Source organism: Aquarana catesbeiana, linkage group LG05, assembly GCF_042186555.1.
Source record: "Aquarana catesbeiana isolate 2022-GZ linkage group LG05, ASM4218655v1, whole genome shotgun sequence".
NCBI lineage: Eukaryota > Metazoa > Chordata > Amphibia > Anura > Ranidae > Aquarana > Aquarana catesbeiana.
This window is the reverse complement of record NC_133328.1, coordinates 195,537,472-195,556,314: the sequence shown is the minus strand read 5'-3', so window position 1 is coordinate 195,556,314 and position 18,843 is coordinate 195,537,472. Positions and strand designations below refer to the sequence as shown.

The following is an 18,843-nucleotide window of genomic DNA, read 5'->3' as shown; positions in this document are numbered from 1 at the left end:
TCACGGGACCAGTGGTGTCCACCCTAGTGAATGCTGGGAAAGCGGTCACTAGGAAGATCTATCATCTGTAAGACTTCTATTGCTTGGTGTAAAGCCACAAATTGGCATCCTTGGAAATATGTGATTGGGAGAATTCTCTCTATTCTACAGTCAGCTGTGGAAATCAGAGTGGCTTTGAGTACAAAAGGTAAGATTTCAGCCCTGTCAGTATTCTTCCAAAGGCCTTTAGCCTCCCATTCGCTGGTCCGAACCTTTATGCAGGAGGCAACTCATTTGCTTCCCCCCATTAGGTCACCTATGTGTCCTTGGGACTTAAATTTGGTGCTGTCTGTGTTACAGAAACAACCATTTGAGCCTATCAAGGAAATTCCATTAGTCTTGCTGTCACACAAGCTTGCCTTCCTGGTGGCCATCACCTCGGCCGGAAGGGTGTCAGAATTGGCGGCCCTTTCATTTAAGGAACCATACTTAATTTTTCGCCACGACAAGGTGGTGTTGCGTCCTATTCCATTCTTTTTGCCAAAGGTGGTGTCAGCCTTTCATTTAAATCAGGACATTGTTTTGCCTTCATTTTTTCTCTCAGCCTCGTTCCGCAGAAGAGAGACGACTGCATTCCTTGGACGTCGTCCGGGCAGTCAGCCTTTATTTGTCTAGATCTGTGGAGATCCGAGGATCAGACTCCTTTTTTTGTTTTACCAGAAGGACCCAAGAAGGTTCAGGCAGCTTCCATTGCCAATTGGGTCCGCCAGTTGGTCATTCAGGCCTATGGTCTGAAACGTAAGGCTCCTCCCTTTAGGGTGAGAGTTCATTCTACCAGGGGTGTAGGAACCTCCTGGTCCTTTCGCCATCAGGTATCTGTGGCTCAGATTACCAGGTCTTCAGTGCATACGTTCTAAAGATTTTATCAGGTAGATGTTAGAGCAGCAGAAGATTCGGCTTTTGACTGTAGTGTAATACAGGCTGCCGTTTAAAGTTTGATGGCTATTTTTGTTTGGCAGGGTGTCTCCCTCCCCTCAAGGCTATTGCTCTGGGACATCCCAGTAAGTAATGAATAATAGCCTAACTCTGTGTCCTGTGATGTATGATAAAGAAAATACGATTTTTTACGTCATACTTGCCTGTAAAATCCTTTTATTTGAATACATCAAGGGACACCGAGGTCCCTCCCCTCTTTTGAGGTTTCAGTGCTTGCTACAAAACTAAAGTACTTCCTGTATGGGAGGGGTTATATTGGGGCGGACTTCCTGTCTAAAACTTTGTCTACCAGTGTCCATTCACCTAGAGATGGCGTATAACCCAGTAAGTAATGAATAATAGCCTAACTCTGTGTCCCATGATGTATTCAAAGAAAATAATTTTACAGGTAAGTATGACGAAAAAATGTATATGTATGTATAATAATATACACAACTATACTGCTATTGAAATAATATCTGAAGTGTTATGGGATGTCCAAATTCTGCTCCGTACAGCAAACAGGTGCACCTTTAATATTTTTTATTTCAAATCTGAAGATCCTCTTATACTAGTGTTTTGTGTTGCATTTCTAATTGGTTGCTTTTGCTTTACGAATTTAACACAGAGGTGTGTCTCAGAAGTCCAGAAATGTCCCATAGAAAAGAAGAAAAGTCCCATAACACTCACAGGAGTCGCAAGAGAGAGGATGATGCTCAAAGTCCAGAGAGCTGCAGTAGCAGCCATCATCATGAAAAGGACCATAGTGACAGGAAAAGGAGGAGGAGCAGCAGCAGTAGTAGTAATCCTAACACACAGGAAATTCAGAAGATCAAACATGTTGAGATTTTGTAAGTATGTAGAGTTTGTGAAACATCACTCGACTTTATATATAAAGTTACATTTTTTTGTGAAGGAAGGGAAGTAAGGGAAATCCCCTCTTAGGCCTCTTTCACACGGATGATCCGTATGTCCGTTTTTCATCCATCCGTTTTCGGATGAAAAACGGACATACAGTCATCCCTATGGAGCGTCGGATGTCAGCGGTGACATGTCCGCTGACATCCGACCCCGCTCCGATCCGAAAAGTGTAACGGAGGAAAAACCTACTTTTCCCTCCGTTTTCGGATCGGATCGGATGACGACGGACACTACGGACCGTCATCATCCGATCCCCCCATAGGGGAGAGCGGCGCTCTGACAGGTCCGTCGCTGCACAGCGTGCAGCGATGCACCTGTCATCTTCCTGCTCAGCGGGGATCGGCGGAGCGATCCCCGCTGAGCCAGCGTGTGTTCACGGGGCGGATCATGACTGATCTGCCCCGTGTGAAAGAGGCCTAAGTCATTGGAAGTGACCCTATTATTGACCCTACTATTTCTGTTCCAGTGACAACTCAAAATGTGTGTTTTCCATCACTTCTTATGCCGTGTACACACGGTCGGATTTTCCGACGGAAAATGTTCGATGGGAGCCTTTTGTCGGAAATTCCGACCGTGTGTAGGTTCCATCGGACAGTTTCCATCGGAAATTCCGTCGCACAAAATTTGAGATCTGGTTCTCAAATTTTCCAACAGCAACAAATTCCGTTCACGTAAATTCCGATCGTGTGTACACAATCCGGACGTACAGAGTGCCACGCATTCTTGGAATCAAGCAGAAGGGCCGCACTGACTATTGAACTTCATTTTTCTCGGCTCGTCGTACACGTTGTACGTCACCGCGTTCTTGACCTTCGGAATTTCCGACCAACTTTGTGTGACCGTGTGTATGCAAGACAAGTTTGAGCCAACATCCGTCTGAAAAAATCAATGGATTTTGTCGTCGGAATGTGCGATCGTGTGTACGGGGCATTACAATGATCACTCTGACAATATAGGTGACAGCTCACCATCAGGAACACAGATGAATAAAAATCCTGACAGAGGTTCTAACCCTTCCCCATTCTATCCAAAATTACAAAAACATTTTGGCTTTTAATAGAGTTTAAAAGAGAAGAATAGCCAAAGGTTTTTTTTAGCTATACTTCTCTTGTGGGTCACAGGAGTGCATTTACTTGTGTTCTCCTGTAACCCAAAATCAGCCGACAGCGGACTAAAGTCCACAGTCAGCTGACGTCATAGAGCTGCTCCAGGCTCTGGAAGGATCCTGAACATATTGTCGGGATCCACCCAGATGCCTGACAGCTGACTCTGGCTCTTTGCATATGGCTGAGAGCCGAAGCCAGCTACACCCGCCCCTTCCGAGCCCTGCACTCCAGTAAACGCTGGAGGAGCAGAGAAAAGAGCAGTGACCAAAGACTGAGTGATCAGCAATCATGTTATCTCTCAGTTCTCAGCCGGCAGGGGAAAGCTGCAGCTACAGACCGATGCTGCAGCATGGAGGTGAGTATGTATGTTTATTTTTTTTAACAACCCCAAACTCCTACTTTTAAAGGATATGTTCACCTTTGGGAACATGTTACATGTTCCACCCGTTTTTTTTTTTTTTTTTTTTTTTTGGTAGAACGTGCAACATGTTCCCACAGTTGCAGCCGGTCACCGATCCCCTCTCTCTCCCTGTGACAGCAGTACGAGGAGAAGTTACCCATACCAGCTGTCGCTTTTTGAAAAGAGCGCACCAGTGGGGGGGCTCTGCCCAATCAGCCATGTCATTCTTTAACTGATTTCTGTGAATGACTCCTTTGTGGCTGTTGGCTTGTTGTTTTCAATGAACTACCACACTGTTTAGTGCTCTGGTAGTTCATTGAGTCTTCCTGTCAGGGTGAAACTGCCTGCATGTACAATGTAGGGGGCAGACAGCTTTCACTGACAGTATTTAGGAGTTCTGCATGTGCATGTTTATGATGATTTTGGAGACCAAATCATTGGAAAAACAATGCACCTAGCCAAATGTATCCAAAACAGTCAGTCATTTCCTTCAAGAATAATCAGTGGGTGAAGGAATTTAGACTATTCCCTTAAAGGTGTGTTAATATTGACTTTTGTTATCCAATGGTAAAAAGCAGATTCCTTTTTTCATCATGGCTGCAGTGTATTGGTTTAAAACTACATTTAGCCCACATTCACATTGGGCCGCTTTCGCATGCCAAATCGGCGGCTATTGCCGGCAATGGCACTGTCCGAATTGGTGGGACGCTGACTTTGCGGCACCGCACCAATTCCCAAAAGTAATTCTTGCACTACTTTTGCCGACTTCGGGGGCAATTTAATAGACATCTGTGTAGGAACCCGCATAGATGTCTCTAAAATCGCTCCTGAAGTCAGACTGACATGCAGGTATGAAATTGTGTGAGTTCAGCTGAACTCGCATGATTTCTAACCCGAAGTCAGTGTGAACCTGGGCTTAAACAAGCTCGTCCATGGTTAGCTGCCTAGGTCTATGGAGATTTTCCTGTTGCTTGCAATAGAAAAACATAATCCAAAACAGTTCATAGAACATGGGAGTGCTTAATGTGTAACTTTAAAATGGGAGAAGTGTAATAGGAGGGATAAATAATATTGTAACAATAATTCTCATTTTTCTTACTGAGGCCTCTTTTTTTTAATTAAAAGCCTTATGTTGACTTCTCTGTATCACCACATCACAGTTTTTATACAGCAGCGATGTGGGTAAAGTTGGTTGCTTTAATGAAAGTGAGTTCTTTATTAAACCGTTCACTTTATCATGATGAAGGCCATGTAAAACCAAGCAGAGGTTACATAGTTAATATGCTAACGTTTTTGGCTTTCCAAATGTAGATTGCATCACTCTACTACTAAACATCATTCGGTTTGCACAGTTCCTGTTTCAGGCTTAAACCATAATGTGGAACATACAGTTCATGGAAGGAAATTATTCAAAACCGGAGCAGCTATGCATGCCAACCAGTCAGCTTCTATCGTTCATTTTCAAAGCTTTACTGAAAAAGCTGATGTTAGAAGCTGATTGGTTGTCATGCACAGCTGCTCCACTTTTGACAAATACTCCTTCTATCCCATAGCACCATCTTCATTGTTAAACAGTCCGTTCTTAGTAATCTCATGGGTCTACTGGATAACTGCACTTTGTACTTGATTGTTGTTTGATATTAGTTTATGTGATCTACAAAGACATTGTCTATGATATTTGCCAATGACATAAATAGGAAAGAAACTTATAAGGGTTATGTGTAAAAAGAAGGGGGTTGTCATGCATATTTTTATGATCTCAAAACTATTTCTAATATTAGAAGGATTGGAAATCTATAGTGTGTTAAAAGGCTGAGACTGCCCAAAAAGGTAAATAACAGCAATTGGAATGATTCTTTCACTCCATGTACCTCTCATGGATTCTGTAATGCCCTGTACACACGGGCGGACTTTTCGACCGAACTTGTCCGCCGGAACGAATCTGTCAGACAATCCAACCGTGTGTGGTCTTCATCGGACTTCCGACAGACCTTTTCAGACGAAAAACCGACAGACTTCAGGTTTGAAACATGTTTCAAATCTTCCCGCCAGAACTCCGCCGGAGCCAGTTCTTATCGGGAAATCTGTTCGTCTGTATGCTGGTCTGACGGACCAAATACGACGCAGGGGCAGCTACAGCACCTGCCCGCGAGAATGTCTCTCACGCTGGTTCTTGGCGACAGGGTACTGTACATCTCGCACTCGTTGCAATAGGAAAAACACATTTTCCTATTGCAGCAAGTGCGAGAAAGGCGACATTGTCCCTTAGGTCTGGCATGGATTTTAAGGGGAACCACCTATGCCAAAAACACGGCGTGGGGGTCCCTCCAAAATCCATACCAGACCCTTATCCGAGCACGCAGCCCGGCCGGTCAGGAAAGGGGGCGGGGACGAGCGAGTGCCCCCCCCCCCCCCCCCCCTGAACCGTACCAGGCCGCATGCCCTCAACATGTGGGGTGGGTGCTTCAGAGCTCCTTGTCCCCATGTTGATGAGGACAAGGGCCTCTTCCCGACAACCCTGGCCGTTGGTTGTCGGGGTCTGCGTGCCGGGGGCTTCTCGGAATCCGGGAGCCCCCTTTAATAAGGGGGGCCCCAGATCCCGGCCCTCCACCCTCTGTGAATGAGTATGGGGTACATCATACCCCTACCCATTCACCTGGGTGAAAAAAGTGTCAATTAAAAAAAACACACTAGACAGGTTTTTAAAGTAATTTATTAGGCAGCTCCGGGGGTCTTCTGACTTGGGGGGTCTCTTCCGACTTCTTTCGCTCTCCAGCCTCTTCTCCCGCTCTCCGGTTCTTCTGCCGGTCTCCTCCTCTATCTTCTGCTCTTTTGCCGCTCTCTTGCTAGCGTTGGCCCGGTCTTCTCCATTGTCTTGTTCCCTCTTCTCTTCTTCCGATGTTGACACGACGCTCTCTCCCGCTGTAATGCTGTGTGCACGGTGCGCAACGACTTATATAGGCATGGGGCGGGGCCACCGGGTGGTGTCACCCGGTGACCCCGCCCCTTTATGACGTCACAGTCCCGGGGCATCACCCGGTGACCATCCCCCCCAATGCCTAATATAAGTCGTTGTGCACTGTGCACGCAGAATTACAGCGGGAGAGAGCGTCGTGTCAACATCGGAAGAAGAGAAGAGGGAACAAGACAATGGAGGAGACCGGGCCAACGCTAGTAAGAGAGCGACAAAAGAGCAGAAGATAGCGGAGGAGCCCCGCAGAAGAACCGGACACCGGGGAAAGAGGCCGGAGAGACCACTGAAGTCGGAAGAAGACCCCTGGAGCTGCCTAATAAATTGCTTTAAAAACCTGTCTAGTGTGTTTGACACTTTTTTCCCCAGGTGAATGGGTAGGGGTACGATGTACCCCATACTCATTCACATAGGGTGGGGGGCCGGGATCTGGGGGCCCCCTTATTAAAGGGGGCTCCCGGATTCTGATAAACCCCCTGCCCGCAGACCCCGACAACCAACGGCCAAGGTTGTCGGGAAGAGGCCCTTGTCCTCATCAACATGGGGACAAGGTGCTCTGGGGTGGGGGGGCCGCAGGGCGCCCCCCTTCCCCAAAGCACCCACCCCCCATGTTGAGGGAATGCGGCCTGGTACGGTTCGGGGGGGGGGTGCTCGCTCGTCCCCACCCCTTTCCTGACCGGCCAGGCTGCGTGCTCGAATAAGGGTCTGGTATGGATTTTGGGGGGACCCCCACACCGTTTTTTCGGCGTAGGGGTTCCCCTTAAAATCCATACCAGACCTAAGGGCCTATGCTCTGCGCTGGCTCCCGCGATGGGGCTCGCAAGGTGTCAATCTCGCCAATAAAAGTGGCGAGATTGACTTCCTTTTCTAGTCCCGTCGTACCTCATCACGTTAAAAATGAACGGACTTTAGTCCGTGTGTGGGCAAGTCCGTTCGTTTGGAAGTCCGCCGTAACTCTGCCGAAAGTCCGTCGGGAAAACCGTCAGACCTAGTCTGCTGGAAAGTCCGGCCGTGTGTGGGCAAGTCCGTTTGTTCGGAAAGTCCGTCGGAAGTCCGCCGAAAGTCCGTCGGGGAGACCATCGGACCTAGTCTGCCAGAAAGTCCGGTCGTGTGTACGCGGCATTAGAGTGATCTTAGCAAAGCCCATCTCTGCTTGCCTATGTGGGAGTCTCAGTCTACTTATATTACTGAATGGGGAAAACGTGAAATATTTACCAGGCAAGGCCAATACCTTCTTACCATGGCTGTGGCAGGTGGCGCAGGAACTTTAATGGAGAGATTGTACCTCCAATTTCTGTGATATAGTGTCCCATATCATTCCTCAAGTCCTACCAGTGGGGCATATGTTGCAGATAAATCCACCTACCGTATTCACAGGTAAAGTAATCTTTAGCAATGCAGACGATCCACATGAACAGTGAACAGGTTTGAGAAACTCAGCTCTAAAACATAGAAGATTTTGGCAATGCTGTTGTGGCATCTACTTGGACCAAAAATTTCAGATTTTACTAGACGAACACTTAAAAACACTTACATGTATTGGTTTACTATCACTGCATTATGTAGTTGGTCACATTTTAAAAACATGATTTCCCTCTTTGTCTCCTTCTTTTTTTTTTTTTTTTTTTTTTTTTTTTAGCTATGAGAAACCTCCGCCAGGATTAATTAAGGTATTGCTATAATGTGTCTGTAATGGCTCATATGTATATTTACCAATGTTCTTCACATAAGCTGCGCATTGCGCGTTGATTCTGTTTGCAGTGTAACAATGTTCCAGATTTTTCTTTTTATGGTGAGCATTTCAAAATTCAGCTGCTGACATACAAGCTAGATATTTGGAATGAAAAGGGCAATATAGTAGGCAAGTTGGGGCATCTGCAGTTCTCCTGCAGCTCATCTGAAGTGATGTAAGTCTGGATCACTTGCTGCCATTATATTTATGGTTAGTGTTACTAAATGTTTTAATGTTTAGTAACAACGTTTTTTACCTTAATGCATTGTTTTCATTAAGGTAAAAAATGTTTTCTCTAATGGCAGCAAGAGACCTAAACCAGAATACATTTTGGGCTGCTTTACCACCCTACTGAGGATTATACAGTTTGAACTTACCTTTTGTAGCATACCCACTCATAGGGCATTTAACGTCTTTAGGTTAGATGTTTACTTTCTCCACCACTGACCCTTACTTTCTTATCCATTTGTTCAAAAAGGATAGGACAGAGTAAAATATTGCTTGCTATTTAAAACTTTGACATAGGTGAAGATCAGACAACATTACTGGTTTAATCATCCCTAGTAAAGTTTTATACAGTGCCTTGATAAAGTATTCATACCCCTTGAAATGCTTCACATTTTGTGTGGCATGCATTTGTATTCAGCCCCCCGAGTCAATACTTTGTAGAACCATCTTTCGCTGCAATTACAGCTGCAAGTCTTTTTGGGGATGTCTTTACCAGCTTTGCACATCTAGAGAGTGAAATTTTTGCCCATTCTTTTGCAAAATAGCTCAAGCTCTGTCAGATTGGATGGGGAGCATCTGTGAACAGCAATTTTCAAGTCTTGCTACAGATTCTCAATTGGATTTAGGTCTGGACTTTGACTGGGCTGTTCTAACACATGAATATGCTTTGATCTAAACCAGGGATATGCAATTAGCGGTCGTCCAGCTGTTGCAGAACTACAAGTCCCATGAGGCATAGCAAGACTCTGACAGTCACAAGCATGACACCCAGATGCAGAGCATGATGGGATTTGTAGTTTTGCAACAGCTGGAGGTCCGCTAATTGCATATCCCTGATCTAAACCATTTCATTGGTAGCTCTGGCTATATGTTTAGGGTCGTTGTCCTGCTGGAAGGTGAACAAGATGGGTGAACTAGAAATACTGTTGTACGAGGAGGATTTGGATTTTGTGGGAATTTCAGAGACCTGGTTCAACAGCTCTCATGATTGACTGCCAACCATTCAAGGGTATACCCTTTATCGCAGGGATAGAGAGGGTAAAAATGGGGGAGGGGTATACCTATATATCAAGAATAATGTACAAGTGAATGTGTGAGATGAAATCACTAAGGGAGCTAGGGAGGAGGTGAAATCCTTATGGGTAGAGCTCCAAAGGGATGAAGCTAAGGGGAAAATAATACTGGGAGTATGCTATAGGCCCCCTAACCTGAGGGAGGAGGGGGAGACGGATCTCCTATCACAATATGGATTAGCAGCAAGGATGGGAATTGTTATACTGGGGGATTTTAATTATCCAGACATAGACTGGGCAGAGGGAACCATGCATTTGTCTAAGGCTCGCCAGTTCCTAAATATCTTGCAGGGCAATTTCATGGTTCAGACGGTAGACTCACCAACTAGAACTAAAGCGTTACTGGATCTACTGATTACCAACAAAACAGACCCGATCACGGATGTGGAAATATGGGGCAATTTAGGAAACTGCGATCACAGGTCAATTGCCTTCAGTATAAATCACACAAATAGGAAACCTAAGGGAAATACAAAGACACTGAATTTCAAAAGAGCCAACTTCCCTAAACGATGAACCTTGCTAGAAGGCATTCATTCGGATAAAATCTTAGGAACAAAGAACACGGAGGAGAGATGGATTTGCTTTAAGAGCATATTAAAAAAGGGCATTAGCCAATGCATCCCATTGGGTAATAAATTTAAAAGAGCGAACAAAAGTCCTTGGATGGCTTAACTCCAAATGTAAAAATGCATATAAAAGCAAAGCATCATCAGCATTCAGACTTTATAAAGAATGCAACAAGAAATATAAGGGTGCAATTAGGGCGGCTAAGATAGAGCACAAAAGACACATAGCGGAGGAAAGCAAGAAAAATCCCAAGAAATTCTTTAAGTATGTAAACATATTGGCCCCATAAAGAATAAGGATGGACATCTGTTACAAAGGATGGGGGAGATGGCGAAGGTATTGAATTTATTCCTCTTCTCAGTCTTCACGGGGGGGCTTCAGTAACCAAAACTGCAGTGTTTATCCTCATGACGCATCACAGGAAGCACCTCCATGGTTAACAGAGGACAGAATTAAAATTAGACTTGGGAAACTTAACATTAATAAATCACTGGGACCAGATGGCTCGCACCCGAGGGTACTTGCGGAACTCGGTCAAGTAATTACCAGACCATTGTTCCTAATTTTTACTGACAGTCTACTGACTGGAATGGTACCAGCTGACTGGAGAAAAGCCAATGTAGCACCAATATTTAAAAAGGCCCAAAATACATCCCTAGGAATTAGACCAGTTAGCCTAACATCAATAGTATGCAAGCTCTTGGAGGGGATGATAAGGGACTATATACATGATTTTAGTAATGAAAACGGTATCATTAAAAGTAATCAGCATGGATTCATGAAGAACCGTTCCTGCCAAACCAATCTATTAACCTTCTATGAGGAGGTGAGTTGCCATATAGATAAAGGAAGGCCCGTAGAAATGGTGTATCTGGATTTTGCAAAAGCATTTGACACAGTTCCCCATAAATGTTTATTGTACAAAATAAGGTCTGTTGGCATGGACCATAGGGTGAGTACATGGATTGAAAACTGGCTACAAGGGCGAGTTCAGAGGGTGGTGATAAATGAGGAGTATTCGGAATGATCAGGGGTGGGTAGTGGGGTCCCCCAGGGTTCTGTGCTGGGACCAATCCTATTTAGTTTGTTCATAAACAACCTGGAGAATGGGGTAAACAGTTCAATCTCTGTATTTGCGGACGATGCTAAGCAGGGCAATAACTGCTCCGCAGGATGTGGAAACCTTGCAAGAATATCTGAACAAATTAATGGGGTGGGCAACTACATGGCAAATGAGGTTTAATGTAGAAAAATGTAAAATAATGCATTTGGGTGGCAAAAATATGAATGCACTCAGTATACACTGAGGGGAGAACCTCCTGGGGGAATCTAGGATGGAAAAGGACCTGGAGGTCCTAGTAGATGATAGGCTCCGCAATGGCATGCAATGCTAAGCTGCTGCTAACAAAGCAAACAGAATATTGGCATGCATTAAAAAGGGGATCAACTCCAGAGATAAAACAATTCTACCACTCTACAGGTCTCTGGTCCGGCCGTACCTAGAGTATGCTGTCCAGTTCTGGGCACCAGTCCTCAGGAAGAATGTACTGGAAATGGAGCGAGTACAAAGAAGGGCAACAAAGCTAATAAAGGGTCTGGAGGATATTAGTTATGAGGAAAGGTTGCGAGCACTGAACTTATTCTCTGGAGAAGAAACGCTTGAGAGGGGATATGATTTCAATTTACAAATACCGTACTGGTGACCCCACAATAGGCATAAAACTTTTTCAAGACACGTGGCCACTCATTAAAGTTCGAAGAAAAGAGGTTTGACCTTAAACTATGTAGAGGGTTCTTTACTGTAAAGCCCCGTACACGCGGTCGGATTTTCCGATGGAAAATGTCCGATCGGAGCGTGTTGTTGGAAATTCCGACCGTGTGTGGGCTCCATCGGACATTTTCCATCGGATTTTCCGACACACAAAGTTTGAGAGCGGGATATAAAATTTTCCGACAACAAAATCCGTTGTCGGAAATTCCGATCGTGTGTACATAAATCCGACGGACAAAGTGCCACGCATGCTCAGAATAAGTAAAGAGATGAAAGCTATTGGCCACTGACCTGTTTATAGTCCCGACGTACGTGTTTTATGTCACCGCAACTTTGTGTGACCGTGTGTATGCAAGACTGTCACAGTCTTGCATACTGTGACAGTTCCCGTGCTCCAAACCGATACACGTGAGGTTTGGAGCACGGGAACTGTCACAGACTGATGATAGGATACGAGCTCGGCGCTCGTGGATGTTTTTTACTATAGCCTTCTGCTAAATGGCATGCAAGCCAGTGGTCCAGCTCCTGTCCGTGATGGCTAATCTTCAAGTGTGATCGGGATTCACAGGACACCATCTGCCTTGACACCACGGGAGACTATCCCTCACGCTTTACCGACGCACTGCTATACGGCATGTGCGTCCTACGGATCCGGTAAGGGTATCCAACTCTTTTCCATTTATTGTCATTTTTGAAGATTTATGTGCTTTGCCATCTGTGGCCGCTTTCCCATCAGAGGGTTTTCCCACTTCTCAGGCCTACGGTTTTCCACTCTTGGAGAGGACTTCTACTCACCTCATACACCACGGACTTTGGTCCCTTATCACTATAGAACTTTCTAATTTTATTTAGCAGGTCCACTGCATATATTTGGTGTGCTATTTTATTTTTCACAGGTTGTTTATGATTCCATTCACTTATGTTTATGACTTAGCGCTGCACTTTATTATTTATATTCTTTTTTCAACCTCCCCTACTATGTAACATCCGCCCCATTCTCAAGTCTTTTGCAGACTTTAACAGGTTTTCCTCTAAGATTGCCCTGTATTTGGCTCCATCCATCTTCCCATCTACTCTGACCAGCTTCCTAGTGCCTGCTGAAGAAAAGCATCCCCACAACATGATGCTGCCACCACCATGTTTCACGATGGGGATGGTGTGTTCCATTTTGGTCTCATCTGAGAGCACCTTCTTCCACATGTTTAAAAGACAAAAACAAAACATTCCATAACTCAACTCACCAACCAGTCTGCTGACCAACCAAATTAACCTGTCCAACAGTCTGCGTTAAAAACAGGGGTTTAGTTAGCACGCATTTGCAAACGAATGCGTAAGCTGCAAGGCCTCTTCACGGCACCCTGTGTATGCTTGCAGTCCTAAACGCTACTGAATTTATAGCGTCTACCCAGTGGGAAGCACATGCATTCAGTGGATAGATGAGGTTCAGGTGGGCCTGGAGGCAGCCCAATCCACCTTAAAGGAACAGGAGCACACTGGACAGCCAGCACGTAGCACAGGGGCAGCAAAGGTGCCCAGTGTGTCCCCGGACCATATTTACACCAGTAACAAACAAATGTGTCCCCCTGTGGCTTCTCGCCTTTTTATGGCTTTTTTTTCAACAACGGCTTTCTTCTTGCCACTTTTCCATAAAGGCCAGATTTGTATAGTGCAGGACTAATAGTTGTCCTGTGGACGGATTCTCCTACCTGAGCTGTGGCTCTCTACAGCTCCTCCAGAGTTACCATGGGCCTCTTGGCTGCTTCTCCTTGCCCGGCCTCTCAGTTTAGGTGGACGGCCATGTCTTGGTAGGTTTGCAGTTGTGACATACTCTTTTCATTTTCAGATGAAGGATTGAACAGTGCTCCATGTTCAAAGCTTGGGATACCTTTTTTTTATAACCTAACCCTGCTTTAAACTTCTCCACAACCTTTTCCCTGACCTTTCTGGTGTGTTCCTTGGCCTTCATTATACGGTTTGTTCACTAATGCTGGCCATACACTATACGAAAAATCGGCCGAACACATTTTCGAAAAACGAACGTTCGACCGTGACCACAAACGATCGTGCCATCATGTAATGACCGATAAATTGTTCAGTAAATAAATGATAATGTAACAGCGCTAAAGTCGGAGGATATAACAGAAAATTTCCCAGACATTGCTTCCCCTCCCCTTTCCTTTGATTCCAACCTATTTGATTGGTTATTGCCTTTTACATTGAGCTATTTAAGCTTCCTGGTTTGCGTCCCCTAGACACACTTGATAAAGGAGCGCGCATGCTCATTACGGGCGTTGCGCATGCTCAGAAACGCGTAGTGGTCCCCAGCGAACCTGAATGACCTTAGTGACGTCATCATCCACGTGGTCTGTTGGAACGCGGAAGTAACTCTCCCATATTTTCGCCCACACAGCCGGCATCTCTGAGCGGAGGTCCGCGGCCGTCCGCTCGGTATACATCAGCCCCACTTAACTGGATACGTGACACACTTTGGGTTCATTTCTTTATGGAAGCGGCAATCTGTTTACTTTTATGTAAGTGTTTTTAATTGCTTTTATATCTTAATAAATCTTTGATACTGAATGAGGCGCTTTCTCTTTTGGATAAATTGTTCAGTGGACATGAATAAATAATTTTTTGTTCGTTTTTTTACATATACCTAGTGCAGACAGTTCGGACGGGAAACACATTAACCTTGCAATTTATCGTACGTTCAGCAGAAATTTTCCAAACTTCCCGTTCGTTTTTTTTCCCCACAAAAACGTCACAAACAATTATCGATTTGTGCCCATTAACTTGCCGAAAAACGAACGAAGTGTCTATATGAACGATTTTTCGGCCGATTTTTCGTATAGTGTATGGCCAGCATAAGGTTCTCTAAAAAAAGAAGAGCTTCACAGAACAGCTGTATTTATACTGAAATTATACACAGATGGACTCTATTTACTAATTAGGTGACTTCTGAAGGCAATTGGTTCCACTAAATTTTAGTTAGGGGTATCAGAGTAAAGTGGGCTGAATACAAATGCACGCCACACTTTTCAAGTATTTATTTGCAAAAGATTTTGAAAAACATTTATCATTTTCCTTCCACTTCACAATTATGTGCCACTTTGTGTCAGTCTATCACATAAAATCCCAATAAAATACATTTACGTTTTTGGTTGTAACATGCCTTCCATGCCTTTTCCATCCTTCCATGCCTTTTCCATCAGGCCTTCAGGAAAAAACTAAAGACCTTCCTTTTCTAAGAAGCTGACAACAGAGAACGCATCTAGCGCCTCTATCACATAAAATCCCAATAAAATACATTTACGTTTTTGGTTGTAACATGCCTTCAATGCCTTTTCCATTCTTCCATGCCTTTTCCATCAGGCCTTCAGGAAAAAACTAAAGACCTTCCTTTTCTAAGAAGCTGACAACAGAGAACGCATCTAGCGCCTTGAGGCAATTCAGTTCGCATTTGCAGCGCTTTACAAATCATTCATTCATGACAAAATGTGGACAATTTCAAGGGGTATGAATACTTTTTCAAGGCACTGTGTTATGATATGCATCAAACTGCATTATAATGGTTTCAGTTACAGGCAAATCTTGTCTTTCAGCCCCCTCAATACTGGACACTTTCACCCCCTTCCTGCCCAGGCCAATTTTCAACTTTCAGCGCTCTCACACTTTAAATGACAAACACTCGGTCATGCAACACTGTACTCATCTGAATTTTTTTTTACCGTTTTTTTTTTTACACAAATAGAGCTTTCTTTTGGTTGTATTTCAGCCCTGCAGACTTGGATGTCTGTGTTCCTCCTCTGTGTGCTGTGGCTCCATTTTCCAACTCCTGTGCCCTGTTGAGTGCAGTGAGGACACAGGCATCAGACATTTCTGGAAGTGTCAAATACTGAACATTATAAAGGAGGCAGCAGTGCTTGAAAAAGGGGGAAGATAGGGCCACCAGAGTTCAGTATCATACCTCTCTTATTGAGGGAACTTTAGCTGGATTATTTTATGGCTTGACAGTCACTTTAAGGTTTCAAAGTTAGATCTTGTGATCCAAAATTCGATTAGTTGCCTTGCTTCCTTCTTTACCTATAAATGGCAGGATCATGTTTCTGTTTTTCATTTTAACTAGGAGGATGAACCTAAACCAGAAGACTGTATACCAGACGTACCAGGCAATGAATCTGCCAGAGATTTCCTGGCTCATGCTCCTACAAAGGGTTTGTGGATGCCATTGGGCAAGGAAGTTAAAGTCATGCAGTGTAAGTTACACCGAGAACTGTTTGACATTTTCTTTTTAGTGGATTTTTACTGTACTTATAGATCTATCCAGTTCCCTGCCTGCCTCTGATCCTGAGAACCTGTACAGGGGTACAACTTTTATTGCTGCAGCAGTGCTACTTTTCATAGAATTATGATAAACAATGTCCTACCTGTTTGTGACTTGGCTTTAGGATGTTTCATGCTGAAGGCAGAGGAGGTCACATGGGACACAGCTGATCAATTAAGTAGTGGGGCTTGTGCTATATACTAAATGGTCTTTTATTTATAGAATGTTTTACTTTTGTTATATCCATTTTTTTGTCAGATATACTACACTTGGTACTTTGAGCACTTTTTTTATTTGTTTTAACAGACAGTACCCTAGTAACCTACTAAGTGCTTCTGAGTGGCACTTTAAATAGGCCCTGTCAAGAGACGATTCATTTCAACAAAAATGTTCCTATAAGATTATATGTGCATTTAACATATCATAAGTATGGTTTTTACCTGTAAAAGGTTCAGTTGTGTAGACTTACAAAAGCCCTGAGACTGCTGCTGGGCCTTGCCATCCAGGATGGAATGTTGGCAGTCCCAGAAGGACTAGAGCTGGTCACTCAAGTGACAATCCATAGCATTCCCCTTCGCTCCTCCTTGCTACAGTCACATAAAAGGTTATGTAAGGAGGTGAGGGTTGGAGGAGCTGGGCCAGCAGAGAAAGTAATTAGACCCTCCTGGAAGAGGAGAGGGCTGTCACGTGCTGGAAGGGAGGGGCTGTGCCAGGAAACTGACTCCTACTGGAGTAGTCAAATTTTCTACAAACTCAAAGGTGCATTGCAAGTGAATAAAAATAGTTTTTGGGGCAGGAAAACACTGCAAGTAAGCTTTTATAATATTTGATTTTTCTGTGATTTTACCTGCATTTTCTTTACATTGGTTACAGTCTCTCTAAATGACAGTAGTGCTTTGTATGGCACTGTGGAAACCAGTCTACGGCACGGCATTAAAGTGGTTGTAAAGCCTAAATATTTTTTACCTTAATGCATTCTTTGCATTAAGGTAAAAAATGTTTGTGTCAACATCCCCCCTCACCCCCCCCCCCCTTTCTACTTGCCCTCATTCAATCCACCGCCATGCACGTCTGCAGCTCTTCTCTTCTCTCACTTCTGAGTCTCGCTGGCTTTGCTGCGGTCCTGGCAGCCATTGGCTCCCAGTGCTGTCAATCAAAGCCGAGTCCCGCTGTCTGTGTCAATGGATGCAGCAACGGGGCTCAGGTGCAAGAATGCACAAGGTTCCCCCATGGGAAGCTGCTTCTCATTGGGGTACTGGACAGGGGAGGGGCCAGGAGCACCGGCGGGGGACCCAAATATAGAATGTTTGCGGCCACTCTGTGCAATTCCATTGCACAGAGCAGGTAAGTACAGACATTTTTAATTTTTTTGGCAAAGTTCACCTTTTGAAACCTGTTCCAGCTCCTGCATCCTCTCTGCCTGATCCCCCTCCGGTAGGGGATCCTCTCCCCAAACCCGCTGTCACAATCTAAAAACAGCACAATCAAGCGGGGCTCTGCCTACGTGGCTGTGTTATTCATTCAGAGTTCTGTGATTGAATGAACTACAAGTACCTTCGCCCAACGCGGCCAATGACTTATAGTTCTCCATGAACTTCGAGGTGAGGGTCCTTGTAGTTCATTTTTTTTTTTTTTAAATTAACTGCTTACTCGTATCGGACAGTGTACTGAGAGTCAGCAGGATCCTGGCATTGCATCCGAAATTTGCTAATCGCAGGTGTAATGCTTTACAGCAGTGGCCCTTGGAGCCCTCTGATGTGACCCTCAACCTCAAACCAGGGTAGATCATGCCCATGCTCTGGGATGGTGGGCCAGCAAGCTCAGATGGCGATCAAGGGGTTACCAACCCAAAACCCCAGAGCATCAGAGTGCATGGAGCCGGTGCCAGCAGCGGAGAAAGCAGGCTGCAGCGGAGGGAGCAGGAGCCGCACAAGCCAATGATTCTTCTGTAGTGCAGGCTTCTGTCCCAGGCAGAGTAATACCAAGTGCACTTCACCTGGAACTTTTCTAGCAGCTGGGAGAGCGATGACAGTAGAAGCTGGAAGAGGAAAAGGTCAGTGTAATAAATATCAAATACACTTCACTTTTGCAATGGGCATATCAGCACTTATAAAAAAGGGGTGTTTGGCTACTTTCACACTGATCCGCGGGTGCAGCGTAGTGCACCTGCAGCTTTCCTGTGGGTGAGCTGCACTGTGCCATAGACATTTATTATATCCTGCAGGTGTGGTGTGCTTTCAGAAAGTGCACCACACCTGTAAGGTATATTAGAAGTCTATGGCAAATTGCAGCTAACCCGCAGGAAACCCGCGGTGCAGGTGAAAGCAGCCTTATAGGGGGCTCAGGACAGTAAGGGCTCATTTACATTTGTGGTTTGGGGGGGGCGGTAAAACCCCATAGTTCATTGTGGCCTGCAACCGGTTACAAAATCACTTGAGTGGCCCTCGCTCTTCAAAAGGTTGAGCACCCTAGTGTACAGGCTCCAGTGTAATAAAAAAAAAAAAATCTGCACATGTGTTTACCTGCAAAAAGATGTGTAATTATTTATTTATTTTTTTTTAAAGGTGAACTTATCCTTTAACATTAAAGTCCAAGTCTGCAAAACTACAGTATAGTATTCTAGCACTTTTGTGTGCAGGGGTTTTATTTTAGTCTCTGCTGATTTTTGTCTTTTAGGCTGGAGGTGTAAACAGTATGGGCACAGAACTGGTGATCGCGAGTGTCCCTACTTCATCAAAGGCAATCAGAAGATTGAGCAGTTCAGAGTTGTAAGGCTACAGTTGTTCTTGCATA

The 18,843-nt window shown here is 44.7% G+C and overlaps 1 protein-coding gene across 2 annotated transcripts in view; it reads left to right on the top strand.

Moving 5' to 3' along the window:
- The window catches only part of RP9 (RP9 pre-mRNA splicing factor), a 45,214-nt gene that overhangs the window by 12,325 nt on the left and 14,046 nt on the right, over window positions 1–18,843 (top strand). For both annotated transcript variants that reach the window (XM_073630466.1, XM_073630465.1), the window contains 4 exons: window positions 1,583–1,805; window positions 7,992–8,022; window positions 15,853–15,982; window positions 18,727–18,818. In XM_073630466.1, coding sequence (XP_073486567.1) covers window positions 1,606–1,805; window positions 7,992–8,022; window positions 15,853–15,982; window positions 18,727–18,818 — 453 coding nt within the window. In that variant the 5' untranslated portion in view covers window positions 1,583–1,605. The remainder of the gene's footprint in view (window positions 1–1,582; window positions 1,806–7,991; window positions 8,023–15,852; window positions 15,983–18,726; window positions 18,819–18,843) is intronic.